Raw genomic sequence first — 22423 nt, forward strand, 5'->3', positions numbered from 1 at the left:
CCAGGGCTACTGGGAACATTCTTTCTATACCAGATGCAAGTCACATTCCTGTTCCAGAGGCCATACTAAACCTGGCTGTGATAAGGAGTAAGGAGAAAGCTTGCCAAAGAGTCAGGAATATAACTGATGCCTGATCTATGGATAATGGGTGTGGCAAAATAATCTTTTTTCTCATCCTCTGTGGTTTGGATAAAGATAATGACTAGGTGCTTTGATCTTTTATAAGATGATGTCTCTGCTTTGTAATAACAGAGCATATGCTAAATGAAGTAAGAACTGGCTGAGTGACAGATTTGATATGCAATAGTCATCAGAAAACCATCATCGAGTGTAAATGCACCTGGATAGGTTCCAAAAGGATTAATATAATGCTCAATGCTGTACAATGCCTGCCTAGTTGACATGAAAACAAAGATAAAACCATTACTGAGAATATGTCACTCCTGTGATGACATAAGTAGATAGTGCAGTTGTATGGAGCAATGTAGGGTACCCATGTTAGGGTAACCCAAGCAAAGTAGATCATTAATCAGCAAATTACAAAATGTAGGAAGAAGGAATACAAATTTTACCTGCAGGATGGTAGACTACATACTAACAGGTCATAAGTGAAAACAGCTCAACAGGAGTTTACAGGGCAAAAGTTGTAGCAAAATCAGCTAATGCAATTGATGGAATGAAAGCAGAGGTATGGGTAAGGACAGTGGTTCTGCTCAAGCAGCATCAGTGAAGAGGACTTCTGAACACAGCACCCAAAGCTGGTACTCCTGCTGTCAAATAAAACGAAGTGCTTAAAATAATGGAAATGGAGCCAAAAAGAGTCAGAAAATTCATCAAATCAAATCAAATCAAAATGCCTTCCAATTAAAGACTCAATCTTTTTCAGTTTATTAGAAAGAACACTGAAATAATCTGGAAGGACTGAGATGATCTGGATGTGCAAACGCCTTTGCAGGAGGAAGACAGTGGATAGGAAACAGCTGTCTCATCTAGCAGAGAGCAGCAAGGTAAAAGCTAGTGAGTGGAGACTGAAGCTAAATGAGCTTTAGTTATGAAACACAGATTTTCCCTTTTTTAGAAAAATAAAATAAAATCAGAGCACGGTATTGAGAGAAATTACCACAGAGGTCTCTGTTTTGTCGTGTCTTCAACAAAAGACTGGGTAACTCTCTGGAGGGCAAGTGGCAGTCAAATGCAAAGCCTAGCTGTGGGGCTCAGTGCCAGGCAACTGGATGAAAAGTGATGGCCCATGTTGTCTAGAAGCCCAGACTAAAGGATTTATCACCTCTCCTTGTCTTAAACCGAGTGAGTTCAAGAAGTCCAAAGCAGAAAATAAGTGATTTGAGGAGCAGTGCCTGCTGTGCAGCAGCCACAAGTGTTATGCAGCTGTTGGGGCATGGGTCTGTTCACATCTCTCAGTGCCCAGCTGCAGGGTGAGGGCTCAGGAGAGGGCTTCCCAAACCAGCCAGGAGGCAGATGGCCAATGCAGGCAGTACAGGTTCCCTCTGCCTGTTGTGACTTCAGGCATATGCACCCCTCTCAGAACACCATGCTCCTTGCAAACACTGCCTACAGGCTTTGAAGTCTCACAGATACAGGCACAGTCAGATGTGCTGCACCTAATTAATTTCAGGTTGACATTTTATTTACGGCTATGAAATGTGGTTTCGCTTTCATCAGCTTTGTAGATGTGACACTTTTAACTTGGCAGATGTTGACTTAACTCTGTTCTTCACAGGTATAGCCTGATTCTTTCCACTGTAGTTGTAATGATTGTGCCATTGGGGAACCCAAGAAAACAAAGTAGATTTCAGGGAGTCATCACTTAAGGTGGATCTCATCAATTAAAACAGTTAAATACTGGGCACAGAAACATATCTATGTCATATCCTAGGTATTCATCTGCGGGGGTAATTACCTAGATCACATCAGTGTAACATACCACCCAAGCACAGAGAAAGAATTAGAATTCTCTCTTCCTTTTTCCTTGAGAATTATCTCCACTAAGAAAATATGCTTTCAGTTTTAGATAGACTTTCTTATGCCAAAGGAAGAGAAAGAGTGCCAACAGATAATGCAGATGGGAAGTTAAGATGAAGAACTACATACAGAGTTTGGCATGTGGTGAAAAAAAAGAGGTCATTTTTAGTACAGAGCGTTAATTAAACAGCTAGCAGTTTAAGAATATATGTAAGAGCAGATGATACTAAGAACCTAATTAAGATAGGCTGTGTCTGGACTGTGTGCTATGGAGCATGTCCTACACTCCCAGTCTCTTGGTGATTGCACTAAGATACCTGCCCATGAAATACCAAGGGGTTTTTTGCACTTCCTTTTCAGGGAGACCAGGGTGGGGAGGTGTATAAAATGGTGTACATCTCAAACCTTTCAACCCAAACTCTTTGAAATGTGAAGATGGGAAAGACCATTACCTATAGATACAAGCCTGCTCTACATGAGAACATTTACTCTTCTGTTCCAGGGTGTAGGCAACACAACCTAACCCAACCCAATCCCCTCGTGCACACACCATCACCGTGTTTGCCATCCACAATTAAAGGTTGAGAAGGACATTTGGCTCATCTGCTTCCTCTGCTATGTAACTGATTTATAGATTCTGCAAAAGCATGGACTGCCACCTCTGAAGCTACAGCTGCATAAGATGCATAGATAGGATATATAGATGGTTCCTTAAACAGGGCTGAGGAACAGGCTCAAGGTCTGTCTTGTGATTATATGATCACATTAACACTCCTGGACATGGTTCTAGCTTCTGTCAAGCAGCCCTCTCCCAGACCATATGTGGTCATGGCCCAAAGGACTGTATGAACCACAGACTGCTTCTACTTGGCAGTTTGTATGATTGTAATCTTTCCTGGGAGGAAAAGTTTAGCTATACAAATGTGACCCATGATCTGCCTAGTGGCCTGATGGGTCAGAGAATGCACTCTGGTCTGCAGAGACATGTGCTGAAAGGCTGCTTGAAAAGCCTGCAACCTGTCCAAGTGACACAACAGTGTCTTTCACTGTGACCAAACACTGATTCATCTCACCAAAAGTCGTGTACCTAACAGCAGGACTCTAAACTCCTACAGCAAATGGGCTAGAGAAAAAGACACACAGGTAAGGATTCAGCCCATGTACCTTCTATACCCCTGAATCACCCTGTCCCTCTTGACTAAAAACCTAGACAACTACTCAATGCTGGACCCTTGGCTTTTAGACATTTTGATATAGGTAAGACTATTCTTACCTTTAGTGTCTCCAGTGGGTGTGATCCACTACAGTAGCTTCTTACCTCACTAAGAGGGTCAAGTTTCAGTTTTGCCTGGACTAGAGAGATACATCACTCAGAATGCCCTAAATGGTTTGGGCTGGTACTTAGACTGTTACATAGAGGCACATACAAGGACATTTGGTACCAAATGCTACTGAAGTAGCTTAAAACTGCACTAAATTAACACTATCTCGTTCCCACTGCATATGACATTTGCACCACTTGTCTGGTGTATGAGACCCAAAAAGTAGCTATCCAACAGGTGACACCACAATCAAACCTATTTATCATCACCCATGTTGGCTGGGAAGAGTGCTGATTTTGGCTAAAAGAGGACAAACATCAGTACAAACCCATATTCCTTTGGATCATCATACACTCCTTAACTCTTGTTGGGAAAAGGCTTCGGTTTGAGAAATTAAAGAGGTCAAAGCAGTATTTGTTCTTCCCCACATCAAATAAAGTGCAGTTAAATTCTGTCTTGTTGTCTCCCGGGTGAAGAGTGTTTTCATAGAGCCAGGTTGTTCTTTGAGTAGGATGCTTGAGAGCCTCTTTATAGACGACAATTTTTCCACCAATGGAAGTGCATGGCGGAGACACTATGAAGACCTGAACCAAAGTTTTGCATGTTGCTTCTGGTGCCACTACCAGTCTGTACCCAAATTTGTGGAGGAGATCTATAGGTCCTATGGAGGCAATGATGGAATGTGTTTCTAATGATTTCAGTAACACGGCGATGTATATTTCTTGACTAACAGGTGGGCAATCAAACTCTACCCACTGGGACCTAGAGAGTGGGATTTCTTTGCTAGTTCTAATGCCCAGAGTCTCATCAGAGCTTACTCTTCCAAATTCATAAAGGGTGCTGGTGAATATCACATCCAGTGAAAGCACTGTCTCATTCATGGCACACAGCTGCTCGTTTGTAAAAAGTCCAACCTCAAGGGAGCTCCCAAGCACCTCTGAGCTCTTGTTCAAATCAATGTGAAATACAGGCCATTCCACATGGAGGGTGGACATCCTGCTTCTGCTCCACTGGGCAGCACTGCTGTTATCGCTGGGAGAGACCATTCTGAACACGAAGTCACCAGCACTCTTGAAATGGAAACACTCAAATTCTACCTTCCCCTGGGACTGATTTGTTGGAAGCTGTTTTCTTGCAATTATCTTGTTGGTGCTGGCATCCAGCAATAGGATGGACAGATGCTCTGTCGTCACATTACCACCATTAGAGTACTGATATTCCACAGACACTGTGTCACTGCTGAAGGCTACATGACCTGGACGCTCCAACAGGAGATACTGCACTTCGCCGAGAACTGAAAGGAGAACCAAAGAGACGACTGTTCATCTACTTTATGGAAGAAAACAAAGATTTATAAAGTGGATATTTTAGAAGTTGTTCTCAAGCACTTTAAAATTAATCAATTCGCACACACACACACCCCCACAAAAGAAGGCTCTAGCTGTAGCAGTTAAAGCTCACCCCCTGTCCTTTGTCCAGGGATGTGGTTTGCTGCAGCTCAGAGTCCACTGCAGTAACATGCTCAGGAAGGTTAAAAATAAGGTTAAAAAACTCACAAACCTCCAAACAACCCAGAAGAGTCACAGAAAACTTCACTTATCAGATAGTTTCTCAGATTTCTCAACTTCTTTCACTAACCGATTCTTAAAGTCCACAGTCGCCAGCTGTTGTTCCACTTACTTTAGGTATAACTTAGCAAAAAAAGGATGGCAGTGTCTTAAGACAGAAATATGAAAAATGTCCCCCAAATTAAATAAAGAAGTCTGCATGATGCTTTTTGAAGCCTCCCTCGTCCTCTGTCTCATGAATCTTTCATTTTGCTCATTTGCATCGCAGAGTCACTTGAGTGAGAGAGCTGAAAATAACAGGGATCGTGACTGCAGCACTTTTCTTGTCTCAGATGTGGTGCAACATGTCCAAATTACATCATTTCATTATAAATGGCACATTTTTTTTCTACATGCACTTCTTGCATGACCGTGTTTGTGCAAGTTGCCAAATTACACTGAGATGTGCCATAACTAGTGGAGAGAGATGATATCTAAAGCAATGGATAGGGAAGATCACACTTCCCTTCTCAGCTCAGCTAGCTTTCCTGTGTTGCTTGAAACTTAAAAGAGATTTCAAATGCAGAAAGCTTATCTGAAAAATGGGAGCTGCGCATATCCATTCCATATAGAGAATGTGCGGTGTGACTTCTTTATTTAATTAATTGTCTGGGAAAAGGCTTCAGAATCTTGGATGGAACATCCTATGGAAGTGTAAAAGCTCAGTTAAAGCAATCCTTTCATAAGTAGTATCAGCTAATAATACTTTGACTTGTTAAATCTGTTACATATGTCTTAAGATTACCTCAAAGACAGCTTTGCTGAAAAAACACTGCAACTGCCAAGGCAAGCACTCAGCAGTCAGGAGTAGCAGGACTCATCTCACGTAATATTAGACGCCTACCACTCTAAGCTTCAATTTGAGTTAGGCACCTTGGATTCACTTTCTTGTCAGCAGGGACAACTTTTCAGGAAGAAATTGATCTGACCAGCTACAGACATTTACATCAGAGTGAGGTACAGTGTGCACTAAAAGAGCCCATTAGTCTCCACCAGCTATAACACATCCTTAAAATAACCAACTCTAACCACATCCACGAAGTCCAAATGAAGGTGGCATGCACAGTCTTACATATAAATCATGCATACGGTCTTACATATATGCACTGTAACTCAGTCTTTAATTTGCATTTCCACGAGATGATGCTGCTTTTGGCACATGGATGGTGCTCGTTACCAGAGGGCTCTTTTGTTCTCATTCTTCCATGGGTGGTCCCATGTATCATTGACTGCTCACCATCCAAGCCCCATCCTGATAATGCAGAATTATTAATTTCCCTCACAGACTCTGTTATTGTGCACTTATCATAGTATATTAGAAACGTAAATGAGTTTATCCTTCCAGTATCCCCAAAAGAGAGAGGATGTAACTATTCTTGTTTTGTGTGTTAGGAATCAAGGCACAGGCACAAAGGTGAAAACTGCCAAATATGAACTAACTGCGAATGCCCTGAGAAAGCTAGTACCTGAGTTCAAATACAATAGTCCTTCAGAAGCATCCAAAGCAGGATCCCACGTGGTCCCAGCTGTGGCAAGCACATGGCACCCCAGCAAACCTGATCTCAACTCAGACACTCAGAAAGAAGGAAACAGACCCTAAATGCCTGTGGAAAATGGCACTCTACAAATAGCTCAGCAACATATCTGCCTTGCTCTTCATGTTTTGGTTCCATCATCTGTGCCTGTCCATATTTTCCAGTCGTGCTCTTACCATCACCTACTGTCACTATCCCATGGGTACTACCCCAACTCCATTACCACAGTTCTCCAGATTCCCACCTTTGTCTCCTTGTCTTATAGCACTTCTAACTTCTGCTGTTCCTTAATTCCAGTAAATTTTCTTGCCCACTGCTAGCACGACAGCAGAGATCACAGGATAAGCAACTCTAGCGCCAAATATTACAAATATGGGGGAACTCTGGTGGCCTGGCTTGCAGCACACAGTATTGCACGGGGCTGGCAAGAGGAGGCAGCAGGAGTTGGGGCATGCTCAGTCATTCAGAGAACTTCATCACTAACTCATCTGCAAGGACTTACATCTGGACCAAGTCTGGGCAAATCTTCATAAGGACAGCAGAAAGGCCAATGTGAGGACTGTAAACAAGCATGTGTTTCCTGGTGAAGTGGTTGCATGTTGCTGGAGCTTTGTTTCTTTGAACATTGGCAAAATGATCTATTTTTCTACAAAGGAATCATCTGGATTCAACTTAGCCAAAACATTATAGGGAGGAAAAGAAAACAGACCATGGTAAAAAAACCCTAATGAAAAATTTCAAATTCAAGCTTTGAGTTTACAGCAAAAACATTCAAGGGATAGTAATGAAAAGTATCAGCATTTGTATCTATTTCTCCACTGCCCTTGCTCTCTTTTACAACTGTCTTAACTCGCTTAATTTTTTTTTTTATATGGAATACCTCATGTTTGAAGTAACACTACCGTGTATGTGTGCAGGAGGACTGAAGAGAGGCCAGCTCCCATCAACCCTCATGAAGATCACTTGGGAAGTGCGAAAAGTGAGGCTGCTGTTGCTGCAGAGCTCTGGCTGGTGCACCCCAGTTCACAGCATCTTTTCCCCCATCTTTGGTTAATAACACAAGAACTTGGCACTCCTGAAAAGCCCATATAGCATTTTTTCATGATGCTCCAAAAGGCACTAGTCAGAAGTAGCCGGCTTTCACCACAAGCTCCTTTAGCTGCCCTCCAGCCCACTCTGAGTGCATGACTGTGCCACATGCCAAAACTCAGTCCCAGTTGTTTGGACAGCCAGCCAGGGGTAGCTTTCAATGCATTTGTATACTTTTGGTTGTCATTACAATGGTCTGCCATTGAATGGAGCCTGGCTGTGGTGCCAACAACCTGCCAGAGGAGTCTTTGCAAGAGCTCACGCTTAGAAAGATCAAAAGGAAAATCTTTGTTCTCACTGAAGAGCAAGAAGAATTACTGGAGCATGCTATTATGATATTTATTTATTTTTAATTGTGTTTAAGCCAACTTGGGTTGTGCTGTTGGCTTGTCAGCCACTAATAGTACAGAGCTAAGAACAAACACATCAGAAAAACTGATCAGAAATGAGAATACTGTTTTGTTGTGTGTTAGGGTTTTTTTTAGCATTACAGTAATTTTCCAGCATATACTGAATCATTTAAAAAATAGTCTTGGTCTGAAACAGAAAAGTGTATGAGTGAAATAGTTATCTAAAAACTGCACACACGCAATACTCAACGACGTGTATATGCAGAACTGTTTGGAAGTAATCTTCTGAACTAAGGACTACTCTTTAACTGGAAATAAGGCAAATGATGATGCACCTAAAATCTGCAGCAGAGATTTAGCTCTTTAATTGCACCTTGTAATTACTTACTGTGCCACGCTCTATAAAGTTCAGGAATAATAGCTTTTTCCTGAGTCAAGCAGTCGTGAATGCTTATAGGACTGGCTCACCAGTGGATACTGCAATCATTCATCTCACTTCTCAGGTTATGTGAATTTAATACTTACCCTCACTGTGTTCCCCACTGAGTGCAGTGTTCCCAGCCTGGCTAGTTAACTTTGTCTTATTAAAAGAAGAAAAGGTACTGAAAGCCAGACAAATGCTTCCACTTTTACTGGAATTTAGCTCACCTAAAATATGGCAGTTCTAGCTTCTTTAACCTTCTACTGATCCCTTGTTCCAGAGAGTAAAGGCAGCAAGCACAGAGGCATGAGCAGCATAATTAGTATTGAGTCATTACCTATAATCAGATTTTTCTCACTTCTACAAGGAGAACTGCACACATTTTTGGTCCATTTCTCTCCTATGTAAGACCTCTTCAGCCTTTTGGTGTGTGAACTACCTGCTACCACAGCTCATTCCATAAGTGGGGACTAAACAATCCTTTTTCCTTTATTTTTTAATGCTATAGACATTTCAGCAGTGCATGGCTTAATCCATTAGCATGGTATGACAATGTACTGCAGCTGTCAGAACAATGCCTTCTTTTAAATTAGGAATGTGATTTTCAAAGATATATCTATTATTTAGGAATTGAGTCCCATTTTCAAATTTTCTCATTCATTGTGCAATAAGGAATTAATTCCTTTTGCAAGTCTACTTCCTACTTAGAGCATTCTCGAAAAAGACAAGATACCATGAATATGATGTCCCTCTGCTTGCAGATATCTTAGTTATCTAACTTGAATTTAAGATGTCTGATCTCCCTCCTTGGCAGCTGATGGTGAGAAGGAGGTGATTTTTCATTACATACATCTCAGACTGCAGATGGGTTAGAGCTGCATTCAAGATATGTTGACTTATGTATGGACTACTCAAATGAAACTGATTGCCTCTTGACTAGCTGCCTAATTTTACATTACTAAAATTGAATGAGTACAAATACCATCCCTTTACTTCCTCTACAGTCAGAGGAAAGAAACCTCTGTTGTTCTCAAAAGTTCTTCAAATGGCAGCTTAGTTCCATCAGATGAGGACTCACTCAGTCATACAAGGTTGCCTGCACTGTAGATACTTACATCCCAGCAGACCATCACAGGTCCATTTTACAGTTAATGGAGAGAAAGGGGTAGGTGTGTGGCACAGTTCCACTCAATCTGGTATGGATACCTACAAGGCCTGTCTTCCACGATGTTCATTAAAGATGATGAAATATGAGTCTTACAAGAGAGCAGAGTTCCAGTTCCTGCTTCCAATACAGCCAGTTCTGCAATGGCTCCCACAGAAATCTGTTTATTTATCTTGTTTATTTCTCTGAGCAAATTCAGAGCAGGAAAGGTTCCTGCCACTCTGATCTAAAGAGCCAGTTTACACAAGTTCATATAATCTAGACTATATTCTGTGCATATCAGCAGTGGCTTCTGTGACATCTGATTTCAGCCACTACCTGGAAACAGTACTATCCAAAACCATTTTGTGAATACTTATCTCAGTTTTCCCTTGGTAGCTGTAATACTCACCATAGTCACAGAGCACTACTAACAATAGATTTGAAAAATCTTTCAACATCTGTTTCATTCTGACCAGTGAGATCCCAGGTCCTTTTACTCCTCATGTCCTTCTTCAGCTCCAAAGTGCAGGCACTTTTTCCAACACCACCTGAAAGTTTACAAATTACAGCTGTATTGACTTTGCTTTGTAAAATACAAGAAGGAAGACATCCCACCAATAAGTAAAAAACCCAGGCTATTAAACAACACTTCCATTTACTTAACAGTTACTAATACTGTATCAATGAATTTGAATAAGCACAACTACAATTCACTGTGCAACAAATTTTCCCTCCAGAAATTTCGGCTCCTGGGCCAGAAGAACAAAGACAGGTCACAATTTACCTTTGCACTGCAGTAACTGCTGCTGTGCATGTCCTATTTTAAGATCAAGACTCCCGATAGCAAAATAACAAGTATTTTATACAAAATGTAACTCTAACTTCGGCACATACAGATATTGGAGATTTATTGCTGCTACAGAATTCCTATCACTGTCAACTGCTTTCAAGCATGTCAGAGACTTAGGAAACTACCATTTTGGTCTTCAAACTGCCCTATTATTCAGTAATATATTTAGTTATCTATAACTACCTTGTATGTCATTCAGACTGATCGGATGGAGAAGGTGCTAACTACCACTTTTTCCTCCATCGTTTTTTATGTTTTTATTCTCTGTAGCCTTAGTAAAGCCAAAAAAAAGAGTTCTTTTTGGCAAATTTCATGATTTTATGTCCATTTGCTTTAAACTAGTTTTTATGGGTCTCATAACAATCATATAAAAGAGGTTGGAAGCACAATGGTAGCAGCAAAACCAATAGTTTGCTTTAGAAACTGCAATAAGGGAGAATCTAAAAAGAGAATATCTACCTCAGGAGGACGATTCTCAAAATACAAGAATTGCTCTTTTGTATTGCACAGGAGCAGCAGCAAGTCAATCCTACTTTGCTCACCGTCACGCAAACATGCAAGAAAGTTCTTGTTCCATTAAGTTTACAACCTAATTTTATGAGAAAAATCTGGCACTGGAGCAGGCAGGAGTTAGAAGCAAACAAAACTGCACAGCATAAAGGCAAAATGTAAGAACCAGGTATGGCAAAGATGTCTTTAGGAATCACAAATGAAATATTTCAACAATTACATTGCTAGACTTGTAGAACTAAGAGACAGCAGATGTGTTATTTGAAAGCTTTTTAAACTGTTCTCTGTTCCAAGTGGCTGGAGAGAATAATTTCTAAGAAAAGACTAACAGCACAGCTTTGCTTAGTAGAAGCCCATTACAATAATAGCTGTACGTATCGGAAGGGAATAATCATCATCCGGTCCAGGAACTTGACAAGGCTCCAAAAAGCATTAGATAGGGACAGTGATACCGCCACCACCCACAATTTCACTTGATATGCCACAAATTACAGGAAGACAAATCTTATGCCTCAAGACAGGGCGGGCTGCTAGCAGAGGGTGGTGGCAAACCAGCCTGCCTCCAAGGGTACTGGCAGCGGGCACAGCGTTCCTGTCCTGTGTCACTACTAATCACTCATCAGTTAGTCAAAGCAAAGAATCAAAGTGGTCAAAGGAAATAAAAGCAGATTCATTTAAAAAATGCAATAATTGTGATAGATGCCTTGCCCTCTAGCATAACTGCTCAAGGGAAACAGCACAAGTTATGCAGCGTTGCTGTACACTGTCTTGAAATACAGAGGGGAAAAATGCTTTGTGGGCTACAACCACGATTGTGCTGGATGGGTCCTTTCCATTTCAACCTCCCAGCTGTGTATGTTTTAAATTATTTTTACAAATACTTCTTTCAGAGTGTCACACACTGGCAGGTGAAATTCAAATAATCCTAATCTCAGTCTAATGAGTGACACATTGCACAGAGGAAACGAAGCTATGGATGGAAGAATAAATCTTCGGGAAGAATGAAAAAAGGCTGTGTGGGAGAGTAGTCTTGAGATAGTTGCTTTACATCTTAATTTGCACATCAGCCTGACCAAGGGAAAAGCAGCATGGTTCACGAGACAAGACGCCGATGGGAGGCACAGGAGACCCAACTCCTGTTCCAATTCCTGCCGTTGTCAGACATAACCATGTCAGCAGACTGCAGCATTAATCTGCTCCCCTTTTCTCACCCCATCTCTCTCTCTCTGTGTTTATAATACAGGCTTTTCAGGACAGAGACTCTTTCTAACCAAGCCTGCAGACAGAGCCCAGCGCCAGGGCCCTTGGGTGTTTTGGTAATGTCGATCATTTGTCAGACCAAAACCTCCTTCCCTCTGTGTTATCTTGGCTTGCTTGGGAAAAGGACTTTGGTGAGCACTGCGGGCAACACCCAGGCTAGAACTGGAGTATTTGAACCAGTACCAAAACTAACTTCCAATTAGTGAGATCAGGTACCTCTGGAAGCCTAGCCCAGGGCCACTTCACCCTCGCCAGGCCTCTGCCATCCCTGCATTGCAGAGTGAGCCCTCCCATCTCATATACAGCTTCTTCAGTAGCTGCAACACAGCCCTGTCTTTGAGCAAAGCTCTGATTAAAGTGCCTCCACAAAGCCTCCCTGAGCTTTTGCACCCTTGCTAGCTCAATTCTAATAGCAGTTTTGAATGCAAGAATTGCTGCCTCGTTTCTGGCTTAATATTTCTACACACACCCCTTCAACCCTCCTTCCCTGCAGGTTTGTTCCTCTTCCCTCCTTCAATTTCCCCTCTTTTCACCTCGCCTCAGTTTTGGACAGGCCTTACACTGACTTCTAAGCTTGGTTCAGACTTCTCCCCTCTCCTCTTAGTCCTCCCTAAGCCAACTTCTTTCTAGATTCTTCTTGTTCTTAGGTCTTCAGAACTCTCCGCATCTTTGCCTCCTGCCCTCTGCTCTATTATTCTTCTACTTTCTATACATAAAATTTTGCTTTTCAAAGCAGCCAGTACAGCTTAAATGGCTTCTGCTCTATTCAGATCTTCTTCCTCAAGTTCATTAACTTAGTGAGATGAAAAATGATTGACCAGAGAAGGCTATCATACTTTGAATAATTGGCTTTTTTAATTTATTGCTCTTGTGGACAAGCACGAACTGAAGCTTTATTGTGTGAGACGCAGCAGAAGCACAGCAACATAAAAAGATGCTTTCTTCTTCCAAGAGACGGTGTAATGGGCTGATTGGAAGTGGAAAGCTTCCTCTCCAAAGGGAATTAGAAATGACAGATGAGGAGAGGATAAGCCATAAAACGCCTTGGAAATGAAGACCAAGAGGCTTGTGTGTAAAGCAAATGACACAGGAAAACTCCCAAGTCCCTGGTCTGCAACAGATTTTCCTGTGCAGTCTTGGTCACACCACTTACTTTTCCTGTGTTGTAGCTCTCTTCTGGAAACAGTACCTCACTACCTTGTCTGAAAAAAATCCATCATGAACTGCAAACTGTGTCAGGAACTGTGCAAGAACCAAACATGACAATTTCATTTACAGTATTTTTTGCAAATGAAGTAACAGAATAGGTTATAGATACTACCAGAGTCACATATATTAATCTATTTAAATAACGTCACTATTTCTCTGTCAGTAAATCAAAGTATTTTGGTTTTACAAACAAAACAAACCACCCACCGAAGCAACAACAAAGCACAAGCCAACTGGATTTATGACTCCCAGCACTTTTTTGCAGCAGCATTCAAGGCCACAGAGCAGACATGGCATTTCACAAACCAGCCACCCTTGCGAGCACTGTCACCTGCTGATTTAGCACAGCTAACCAGTTACCAGCTTCATCAGTTGCAATAGCATAGCATTGAGCAGCTACTCCCCCCTCATAAGGGAGATGAGAAGCAAATGAGACCTGCAGTTAAGAAAGGGCCATCAGGAATGAATCAGCCACTCCATGACAAGCAGCGAGTTTAATGAGCACACAAACTCACAGCACTCAAAACCTCTGTACTCTGGAGCCTCATTCATAGGCAAATGCCACTGATGGATCTCATATTTTGCCCAAGCCACTGGTACCCTCAGTCCTCCTCCTCCTCTTTGCAAATCCCTGGCAAGAGCCAAGCCCTCCCCTGCCCTAGCTCCATTCTCCTTCAGGAATCAGGAAAAGGCCTGTCCTTGCTCAACTCTCCTCCAAGCACAGCCTTGCTCCCTCCTTGACCCCCAGACCCCACAGCTCTAGGAGACTAGCCACAGCACAGAACTCCCCAACATGACTTGTGGTGCATGTAATGGCAAGGCAGGAGAAGGGCTCAGGGAAAGAGTAAGTGCAGGGGTCAGGTTGAGGACTGATCCTCTGGGATCCAGCCTGCCTCCTGCCCAAGCAGCTGCACCTGCCCCAGTAACCAGCCCTGGTCTGGAGTGATGCTGTCAAAAAAATAGTTATTTATTGGAATTTAAAGCAAGCAAAATGCTGCTGGAATGCAAAGGGAAAAAAAAATTCCCAGGTGAAAACCAGTTTCCTTAATAGCTGTCCATTAGTAAACATTTTACAGTCACATTTGCAACCTGAATTTGCACAATTCTGGCTATGCATGAGACTGACACTAAAATAGGCTAGAGATGGAAAAGCCTGAAAGTCCCTAAACCCTCCCTACATTTCACTTGAGGGATGCCAAGCAGCGCAAACAGCAAAAAGAAATGTGCATCTGCAATGTTTCCGCAAATTTAAGATAATTTATCTATGTGGCAGGAAAGAGATTAATTATTTTCAACCAGCGTTCGCTTATTGCAATGGGATTAGATAGCTATTGAAGTGTTACCACCTGCTGGGAATTTCAGAGCTTCCCATATAATCCTCCCCCTTTCACATGGAAAGGAACACCTCAGGTGTGCATCACATTTTATCAAAATCAATCACTGCTGACCACTCAGAGTGGTCAGGGCCAAAAATATGCCACTTCCAGGGAGATCCCGAGTTTAGCAATAAAAGTCTGTATGTGATGCCTGACACAGCAGGGGGCTTAGAGCTGACATCCTCAAAGGCATCCTTCACTCTTATTTACACATCAGACAATTTTACATTGTTATCAGATAATGGCTTTATTAAAATTATGCATCTAAATTCACTAGGCTGAAACTGACAGCACCAGATCCTCTGTGTGCAAGAGAAAACCCAACCGTTGCCCAGTACAGCCTATTTTCATCAACATTTGGGGTCAGGTCTCACAAAATTCTGGGATTTATCATTCCTTTTGATATCAATTCAGCAATTCAAGAGCTAGCTGGCCAGCAGCATCTGTCCTTGAAACCTAGGGACTACAGCAGACTGCATATAAGGGTGATATTTACTTTGGAAAATGTACAGTGAAAATAAGTTTATTAAGCATAGGAGATTTGGGAAGGTGTCCAAGCAATAATAAATAATGAATGTAAAGAATTAAATATATTAGATCATTCCCTTATGGCATAAGGGTTGGAATGCAGTCATCCATTCTTTCCTTTCCCCTTTAGATATTTTGTTTAAATACGTATGTTGTTCACTGTTTCTGGAATTCCCCTGCCAGTAGGGTTATCTTAAAGACCACAGGATGGGGAATATACACTGCACAGCTGAAATAATCAGAAATACGTTTGAGAAGCAGGTTTGAAATATCACAAAGTATCAGGACTGAAAAGAGAAACCGGGAAGCTGTCTCCTATGCTTTATACTGATTTTGTCGTATACCCACATGGTTTCATGTCGTCTAGCGACTCGTATAAAGTCGAAATCACTAAACGTACTGGAAACACTCTAAAATTAATGCTACTTACCACAGACTCGGAGCGACAAACCCACTACAACTTCTCTAGGTACCAGTGCTACCTGCACTTCGGAGTGCCACAGCACCCGGGCTGCCAGGCGGGACGGTCCCTGCCTCATGGAGACCGCCTCGGAGCAGCACAGATCCACAGCCGAGACCTGACCTCACACGGTGTCTGTCAGAACCCCGCTATCGAGCCTCATGGCCACCCCGCCGCGGTCCCGCCGGGAGCCCTCACAGAGACCCACGGGCTGCTCCCTTGCCTGCACCGGCTGCGCTCCGTGCCGCCGCACGCCCCACAGCCCGCCCGAGCCCCGCGGCCCCGGCCCCTCGTCACCCGCGGCCGGACGGCGCCTCAGCCAGGCCCGGGATCCCCGCCCCGCCGCCCGGGGAAGCTGCTGCCGGGCAGCGGGCACTCGGTTCCCCTCCGCCCGCCCCGCGCTCACCTCCACGCCGCTGCCCTGCGCGGGCGGAGCGGCCGCCGCACCGGCGCCGCTGGCGGGACGGGGCTGAACGGGATCCTTCCCGCGGAGGAAACGGCGCCGGAGCTGCCCCTGGACAGGCGGGTGCTGCTCCCTCCCTCACTCACTCCCTCACTCACCTCCGGCGGCCGGGGGAGGGTTAAATGGCGGCGCAGCGCGGCCCGGCGCGGCTGTCAGGGCGGCTGTCAGCGGGGCGCGGGGCGGCGGCGGGCGCCGTGCGAGGGGAGCCCGCGCCCCTGGCGGCGAGGCTCGGCGAGGCGCTGCCCAGCCCTGCCCTGCCCTGCCCTGCCCTGCCCTGCCCTGCCCAGCCTTGCCCCGCCGGGGCCTCCCTCGCCCGGCCGCCGCCGGGGTGTGGTGGTCCCGGTGGGACAGGGGCCTGCGGGGGGCAGTCCGGTGAGGGAGGGAGGCGGTGGGGTCACCCATAGAACCGCCGGCTCCCGGCCAGCCCCTGTGGAAGCTCCTCCGTACCCCGGCTCCAGCAGTGCTTTAAGCGGCGCGGTGCGGTTTGTGTGGCCCCGGGGTGAGAAGTCATGGACTCCCCTAGCACAAGAGGGACGTGGAACTGCTCGAGTGAGTCAGAGAAAGGCCACAAAAATGAGCAGGGGCCTGGAGAACCTCTCCTGTGAAGCCAGGCTGAAAGAGTTGGACTTGTCAGCTCGGAGAAGAGAAGGCTCTGGGGATACCTTAAAGCAGCTTCCAGTGCTAAAGGGGGTAACAAGAAATAAGGAGAGAGGACTTCTTACAAGGGTGTGGAGTGATGGAACAAGGGGGAAATGGCTTTAAACTGGAAGTGGGGAGACTTAGATATTAGGAGGAAGTTCTATACACTGAGATTGGTGAGGCACTGGCACAGGTTGTCCAGAGAAGCTGTGGCTGCTCCATCCCTGGCAGTGCTCAAGGCTGGGTTGCATGGGGCTATGAGCAACCTGGTCTAGTGGAAGGTGCCCCTTCCCATGGCAGAGGGGTTGGAAGTGGATGATCTTTAAGGTCCCTTCCAATCCAAACCATGCTTTGATTCTATGATAATAAAATTCTGTGAAGAAGCTGGAGATCCATGGTGTGAATTGAGGCGACACCAGGGAGGCAGGCCAGGCCTTCAGACCTGCCCAAGCTGCTGTTTCTCCAGAGGTGCATGGTGATCTCCACATTTTAAACCTCTCCACAAGCTTCCTTTATGGTCAGTAGAGAGTTTTCATCACAAAATCCTGCTGCATGTTGGTAAAAGCATCCATCCATGCATGAGCTTGCACACTGATGTTGAGCCAGGTGTTGGAGTTGGTTGTTGTCTCATGAAGAGAGCAGCAGGCAAAGAAGAGGCCACTTTCCTGAGCCAACTTGCAGCAGTGAAGATGGAGCATCATACAAAATCATCAACAGCAACGAGCATCACCAGCTCCTTAAGGTGCTCATGTGCAGCCCCAGAGGTCATGTATGCATGGGTATTTGTCATGTCCAGTGTGTGTGGATAACATTCAGGGACTGTTGTGACAGGCTAAAACTATCGTCTTGCAGAAAGATTTATTGGAAAAAAGAAAAAAAAAAACCAAACCCTTTCCATCTGTTTTTATGCAACAGACTCATCCATTTATCTCAAACTGTGGTTAAATTTATTTCCCCGACATGGAGTCTGCAATTTAAATACAGACCAATGGATACCCACGCACCCACAAAGCTACAAAAGGATTTCAAGGGGCATTGAAGTCAGCCAGTACTATGTGTAATGCATCTTCCTGCTTTCCCTAATACATCTAGAGCAAGCGTGGGCATGAGGTGGAGGCCCAAGAGGAAGTAATTGTTGACTTTTAGTGTTCAAATTAAAACCAAACCAAAACGTTGCTCCTGGTTAACTTGTATCATACAGATGACCAAGAAAATACAACTTCCACACAAGTATTCCTGCCCCACATGAATGCTGAGCCTGAGCAGTCAATTAGGGTTGTCTGCCCTAGCCCCTTGTTGTCCCCAGCCTTCCCGCTGTCACTTGGCTCTGATCAACCTGTGCTAAAACCCTTTTCCATATGCTAGCCTGGGTCTGCTGTGGCTAAAGCCTCGCAGGCACACTGCCATCTGGAGCACCATCAAAAACCTTCCGGAAAGAAAGATAAACACTTGCTGAGGAACTCAGACTCTATTCTGGATAGCAAAAAGTGGAGTATTGATGTGTCACAAAGATATTCCAGGCTGATTTAAAACATTTTCATTTGAACAACCAGATTCCTGATATTATCATAGAATCACAGAATGGTTTGGGTGGGAAGGGACCTTAAAGATCAACACCTTGCCAAGGGCAGGGACACCTTCCAGTAGACCAGGTTGCTCCAAGCCCTGCACAACCTGGCCTGGAACACTTCCAGGGATGGGGCAGCCACACCACCCTCACAGGGAAGAATTTCTTACTTATATCTGATCTAAATCTCTCCTCTTTCAGTTTAAATCCATTCCCCCTTACCCAGTTATCACCTTGTAGAAAACCCCTATCCAGATTTCTTGTAGGCCCCCTTCAGGTACTGGAAGTCTGTTTTGTTTTAATGGAGGTGTGCACAGTTTTTTTTTGGTTCATCCTTTTGTGTCTGTAAGATGCTTGCTTGGCTTTTTGGAAGTGAAGGGATACACACATGTGTGTGTGTCCAGTCTAGCAAGTGAAGGTCACAGCATTTTGCCATCAGCCACTTGCAGCTACATGATCTCATGGAGATGTAGCTCAGCCCTTCCTTTGAATGCCAAGGAGCTTCCCATGCCTGGTCCTGGTCTGTGTGACTCATCTTGTGGCAAGGATTCAGCTCCAGGCAGTGCCACCATGGAGGTACACAGACATACAGGTGCTAAGTCATGTCAGGAGCTCATGTCACAAGGATCATGTGAGGTGCCAGCTGACACAGTGGATGTGCCATGTGTCATGATAAAATAATACTGCAAGGAGATTACAGATGATGGGAAATTCAGAGGAAGTGTGTGGTGAATAGCTCCCTGCTCTGAAACATCTGCTGAAGTCCCAGGGCTAAAAGTCCAGTCTCACTTGCTGCCTACATTTGACATCTGAAAAATCCTGTTTTGGTGAGTGCACTGCCAGGATTTTTTCCCTCCATGAACACAACTTCTTAAAGATTTAATCGCTAAGGGAAAAGTCATTTCTCTAGCAATGCAGTGGGGAAAGTAAAGAAATCCACACAGCAGGAGAGAGCCTGGAATATGTGGCAAGATATTTTACTCATATCATAGTATTTTGCACTTACTATACTGCCTTTGATCTAGTGGCCTTGGAGTATTTTACGAGTTATGAGGGATCTTTGGTCTTTTTTTCCCTGCTCCTGATGATAAAGGTTTTGTCTTAATTCTTCCACCAGTATAAACTGATTTGCTGAGATTATGCTGAAATTGTAAAGCCAGAAACAAAACGGAGACTGCAGGTCAGGTCACTGCACAACCCCTTGTGCTGCCTTTTAGACCCATCTCGCCTTTGTGTTGACACTTCCAACAGGGGACAGAGTCCAAAAAATACTGATTAAAAACCACAAGTCACCCCTATGATTACATGACAGGAATTGAAAAGACCCCAGATAACAGGAGGATGAGCATGGGATAAATACACAGAGCTACCTTATTAAACCCTTTGAAGCACACTGGATTATGTTTGCACATAACACACCTGCTGTGATGCTAAGGACTAGGATCTGTCTTTGTTAACGTGCCATCCAAATTTCATCAGGAACATATTTTTCATTAAAATAGCTCAGAGGAGCTGGTCTGTGAGGCATCTGGCTAGCGGCGAATGAAATGCTGGGTTCCTGGCCATTGAAGTTGGTCTCCCTGGAGAGTGAGAAACTAATAACAGAAGGGACAGGAGAAAAAGGTAGCAGACAAATACTCATTTAGCCCACAACCACAACACTGAGAGCAAAATGAATTTGGACACTGAAGGATACAGAGGGTGACCTTTAATTGCTGATCTGTAGCACCAGCGCCAGTGTGATGAACAAGCATGCAGATGGATCCCACCTGAGTGCAGACCCCGTTAACCACTGTGCTGCAGTGGCTGCATGGCTGAAATGATAACGGCAGCCATGACAGGAAGGTCAGGCAGGGAAAAGCATCCCAGCCCCTGAAAATGGGAATACCTGTTTCCCAGCTGCTGGCAGCTGCGCAAGAAAGCATTTGTACGTGTAGTGATGGGCAGTGTCTGCGGGTGTGGGCAGTTGCACCCTGCTTAACCAGGCCAGAGCAGCCACGTTAAATCATAGAATCATAGAATGGTTTGGGTTGGAAGGACCTTAAAGCTCATGTAGTTCCAACCTCCCTGCCACGGGCAGTGACCAGGGACACCTTCCACTAGACCAGGTTGCTCCAAGCCCCACCCAACCTGGCCTTGAACACTGCCAAGGATGGGACAGCCACAACTTCTCTGGGGAACCTCCTCCAGTGCTTCTCCACCCTCTCAGTAAAGTTCTTCCTAATATCTAATCTAAATCCACACTCTTTCAATCCAAAGGCATTTTCCCTTGTCCTATTCCTATATGCCCTTGTAAAAAGTCAGTCTCTATATTTCTTGTAGGTCCCCTTTAGGTACTGGAAAGCTGCTTTAAAGTCCCACCCCAGAGGTCTCTCTGAAGCTTTGTCCCAACTCCAGCCATGAGCTGAAACTGATCTGCCTGATTTTACCCAAAGCAAAATAAGGGTATTTGTCTGATGAGCACCACCAGATTGGCTGTGTTGGTGGTTTTCAGTGGGCATAAGGTGATGTGCTGGTTTGTGGCTCTCTCCTCCCTTTTATCACAGTTGAATTGAGAAGAAAATGTCTTTTTTTTCCCCATTGGCTTAAACCCAAGATCGTGTAGTAGCACATATTGTCTGTGGACCACCAGGTGTGAGAGCAGAATGGCTGGCTACTGAATTCCCTCACTCCTCTGCATAGGGGGGAGAGATGTGACATTGTGTATGATTTATATCTGTGCAAAATATGTTAAAAGTCTCCTCTTGCTGATATTAAAATGACCTCAAGCTTCCTAACAGGAGCAGTAATAATATCCTGACTCAGAAAGAGAACTGTGCAAGCAGAAATCTCTATTTGCCCTCTTCAGCACTGCAGAGAAGAATTAATTGTGAAACCCCCAAAGTAGTGCTGGCTGGGATACAAGCTAGCCATCTGCAATGAAAAAGGTGAGGGTCAAAACAGTCATATAAATATTTGTTGCTTTCGGGGGAAGCTTCTGAAAGCTGGAAACAAGGAGAAACTAAAATGTGCCCTTTTAGAAATGATACCTCTGCATTGTTCAAGAGCATTTCTTATGCTATCAATAAAGAAAAAAAGGTTGCACTGGCTGAAAAACCTATACTCTTGACTGGAGAACTGATAAGAATACTGATAATTTAACTACAAAAGACATTTAAATTAATAAACATAAATGGAAAAAAAGGTAAAATTGTCAGGAATTGGTAGAAATAATACTGGTGAAGAACTTAAGATCTGCAGCCATTGATGTTGAGTGAGAAAGGTTTTTCTGATTTGATATATATTTGAAACAAGAGTGGCAGCTATTCTCCCAGTCTACTGCTATGTGACAGATTTGACTTGTCAATTGGAATGCAAAAGAAACACAGATGTTCAATAATATCTCTGTTCTGCTTTGGGGTGCAAAGCAGATGATATAGCCATATTATGGGTGGGTAACAGGATACTTTCTGTTCCAGTGCAAGCCTGAGGATGGAAAATAAGAGCAGCTCCGTTTAAACAACTTAGAATCAGCAGCTCTGGATAAACTCATATCCATCAATTTGTAATACTGTTTTTCCAGTCAGTCAGTCTGGAGATCCTGTGGAGGTTTCCGACCAGTGGATGAATGCTTGTCTGTGGGAAAGGTTATTGGTTTGTAAAGTGAGAGCAACCCGGGCTGATGAGACTTGTCAGCCTTCCCCAGTTCCAGACACAGGGATGGACAAGCTGATAATAAAAAGGGAGAGCACCATCACCACTTGACAAGGGTTGCTCCCCTAGTGGGTGGAAGGTTGGTGGGAAATGTGTTTTATATAAAGTCACAAGTTTGTTGAGTAAAGGTAGCAATGCTAATGCAATAATACTTTATATTTCCACAGAACATTTGGTTTGCTAACCCCTGACATTTCCACCAGGGACAGTTCTGCGAATTTAGCCCAGCATGCATTAAAAGGATTAAATGTTGACTAATTGGTCTCAAAATGTCCTTTTAATGTGTCATCTTCATGCAGGATGCATTTACCTAAAGATTTAAACATGGATTAGGTGTCAGCAATTTAAAACTTTTATCAGAGACCTAAAAGAAGATGTAACATCCTCAGTGCTCAAGATTTCAGATAACACAAATTG

The 22423-nt window shown here is 44.0% G+C and overlaps 1 protein-coding gene across 2 annotated transcripts in view; it reads right to left on the bottom strand.

Moving 5' to 3' along the window:
• Positions 1-16265, bottom strand: part of THSD1 (thrombospondin type 1 domain containing 1) — a 30740-nt gene extending 14475 nt beyond the window's left edge. Inside the window, exons 1-3 of one of the 2 annotated variants that reach the window (XM_034074325.1) lie at positions 16051-16265; positions 9861-9999; positions 3631-4596 (exon numbers count right to left, since the gene is read on the bottom strand). In XM_034074325.1, coding sequence (XP_033930216.1) covers positions 3631-4596; positions 9861-9918 — 1024 coding nt within the window. In that variant the 5' untranslated portion in view covers positions 9919-9999; positions 16051-16265. The remainder of the gene's footprint in view (positions 1-3630; positions 4597-9860; positions 10000-16050) is intronic. The other variant, XM_034074326.1, reaches the window with a different exon arrangement.
• Between the last annotated feature and the right edge of the window lie 6158 nt (positions 16266-22423).

This window comes from Melopsittacus undulatus, chromosome 2 (assembly GCF_012275295.1).
Source record: "Melopsittacus undulatus isolate bMelUnd1 chromosome 2, bMelUnd1.mat.Z, whole genome shotgun sequence".
In the NCBI taxonomy this organism is placed as follows: domain Eukaryota; kingdom Metazoa; phylum Chordata; class Aves; order Psittaciformes; family Psittaculidae; genus Melopsittacus; species Melopsittacus undulatus.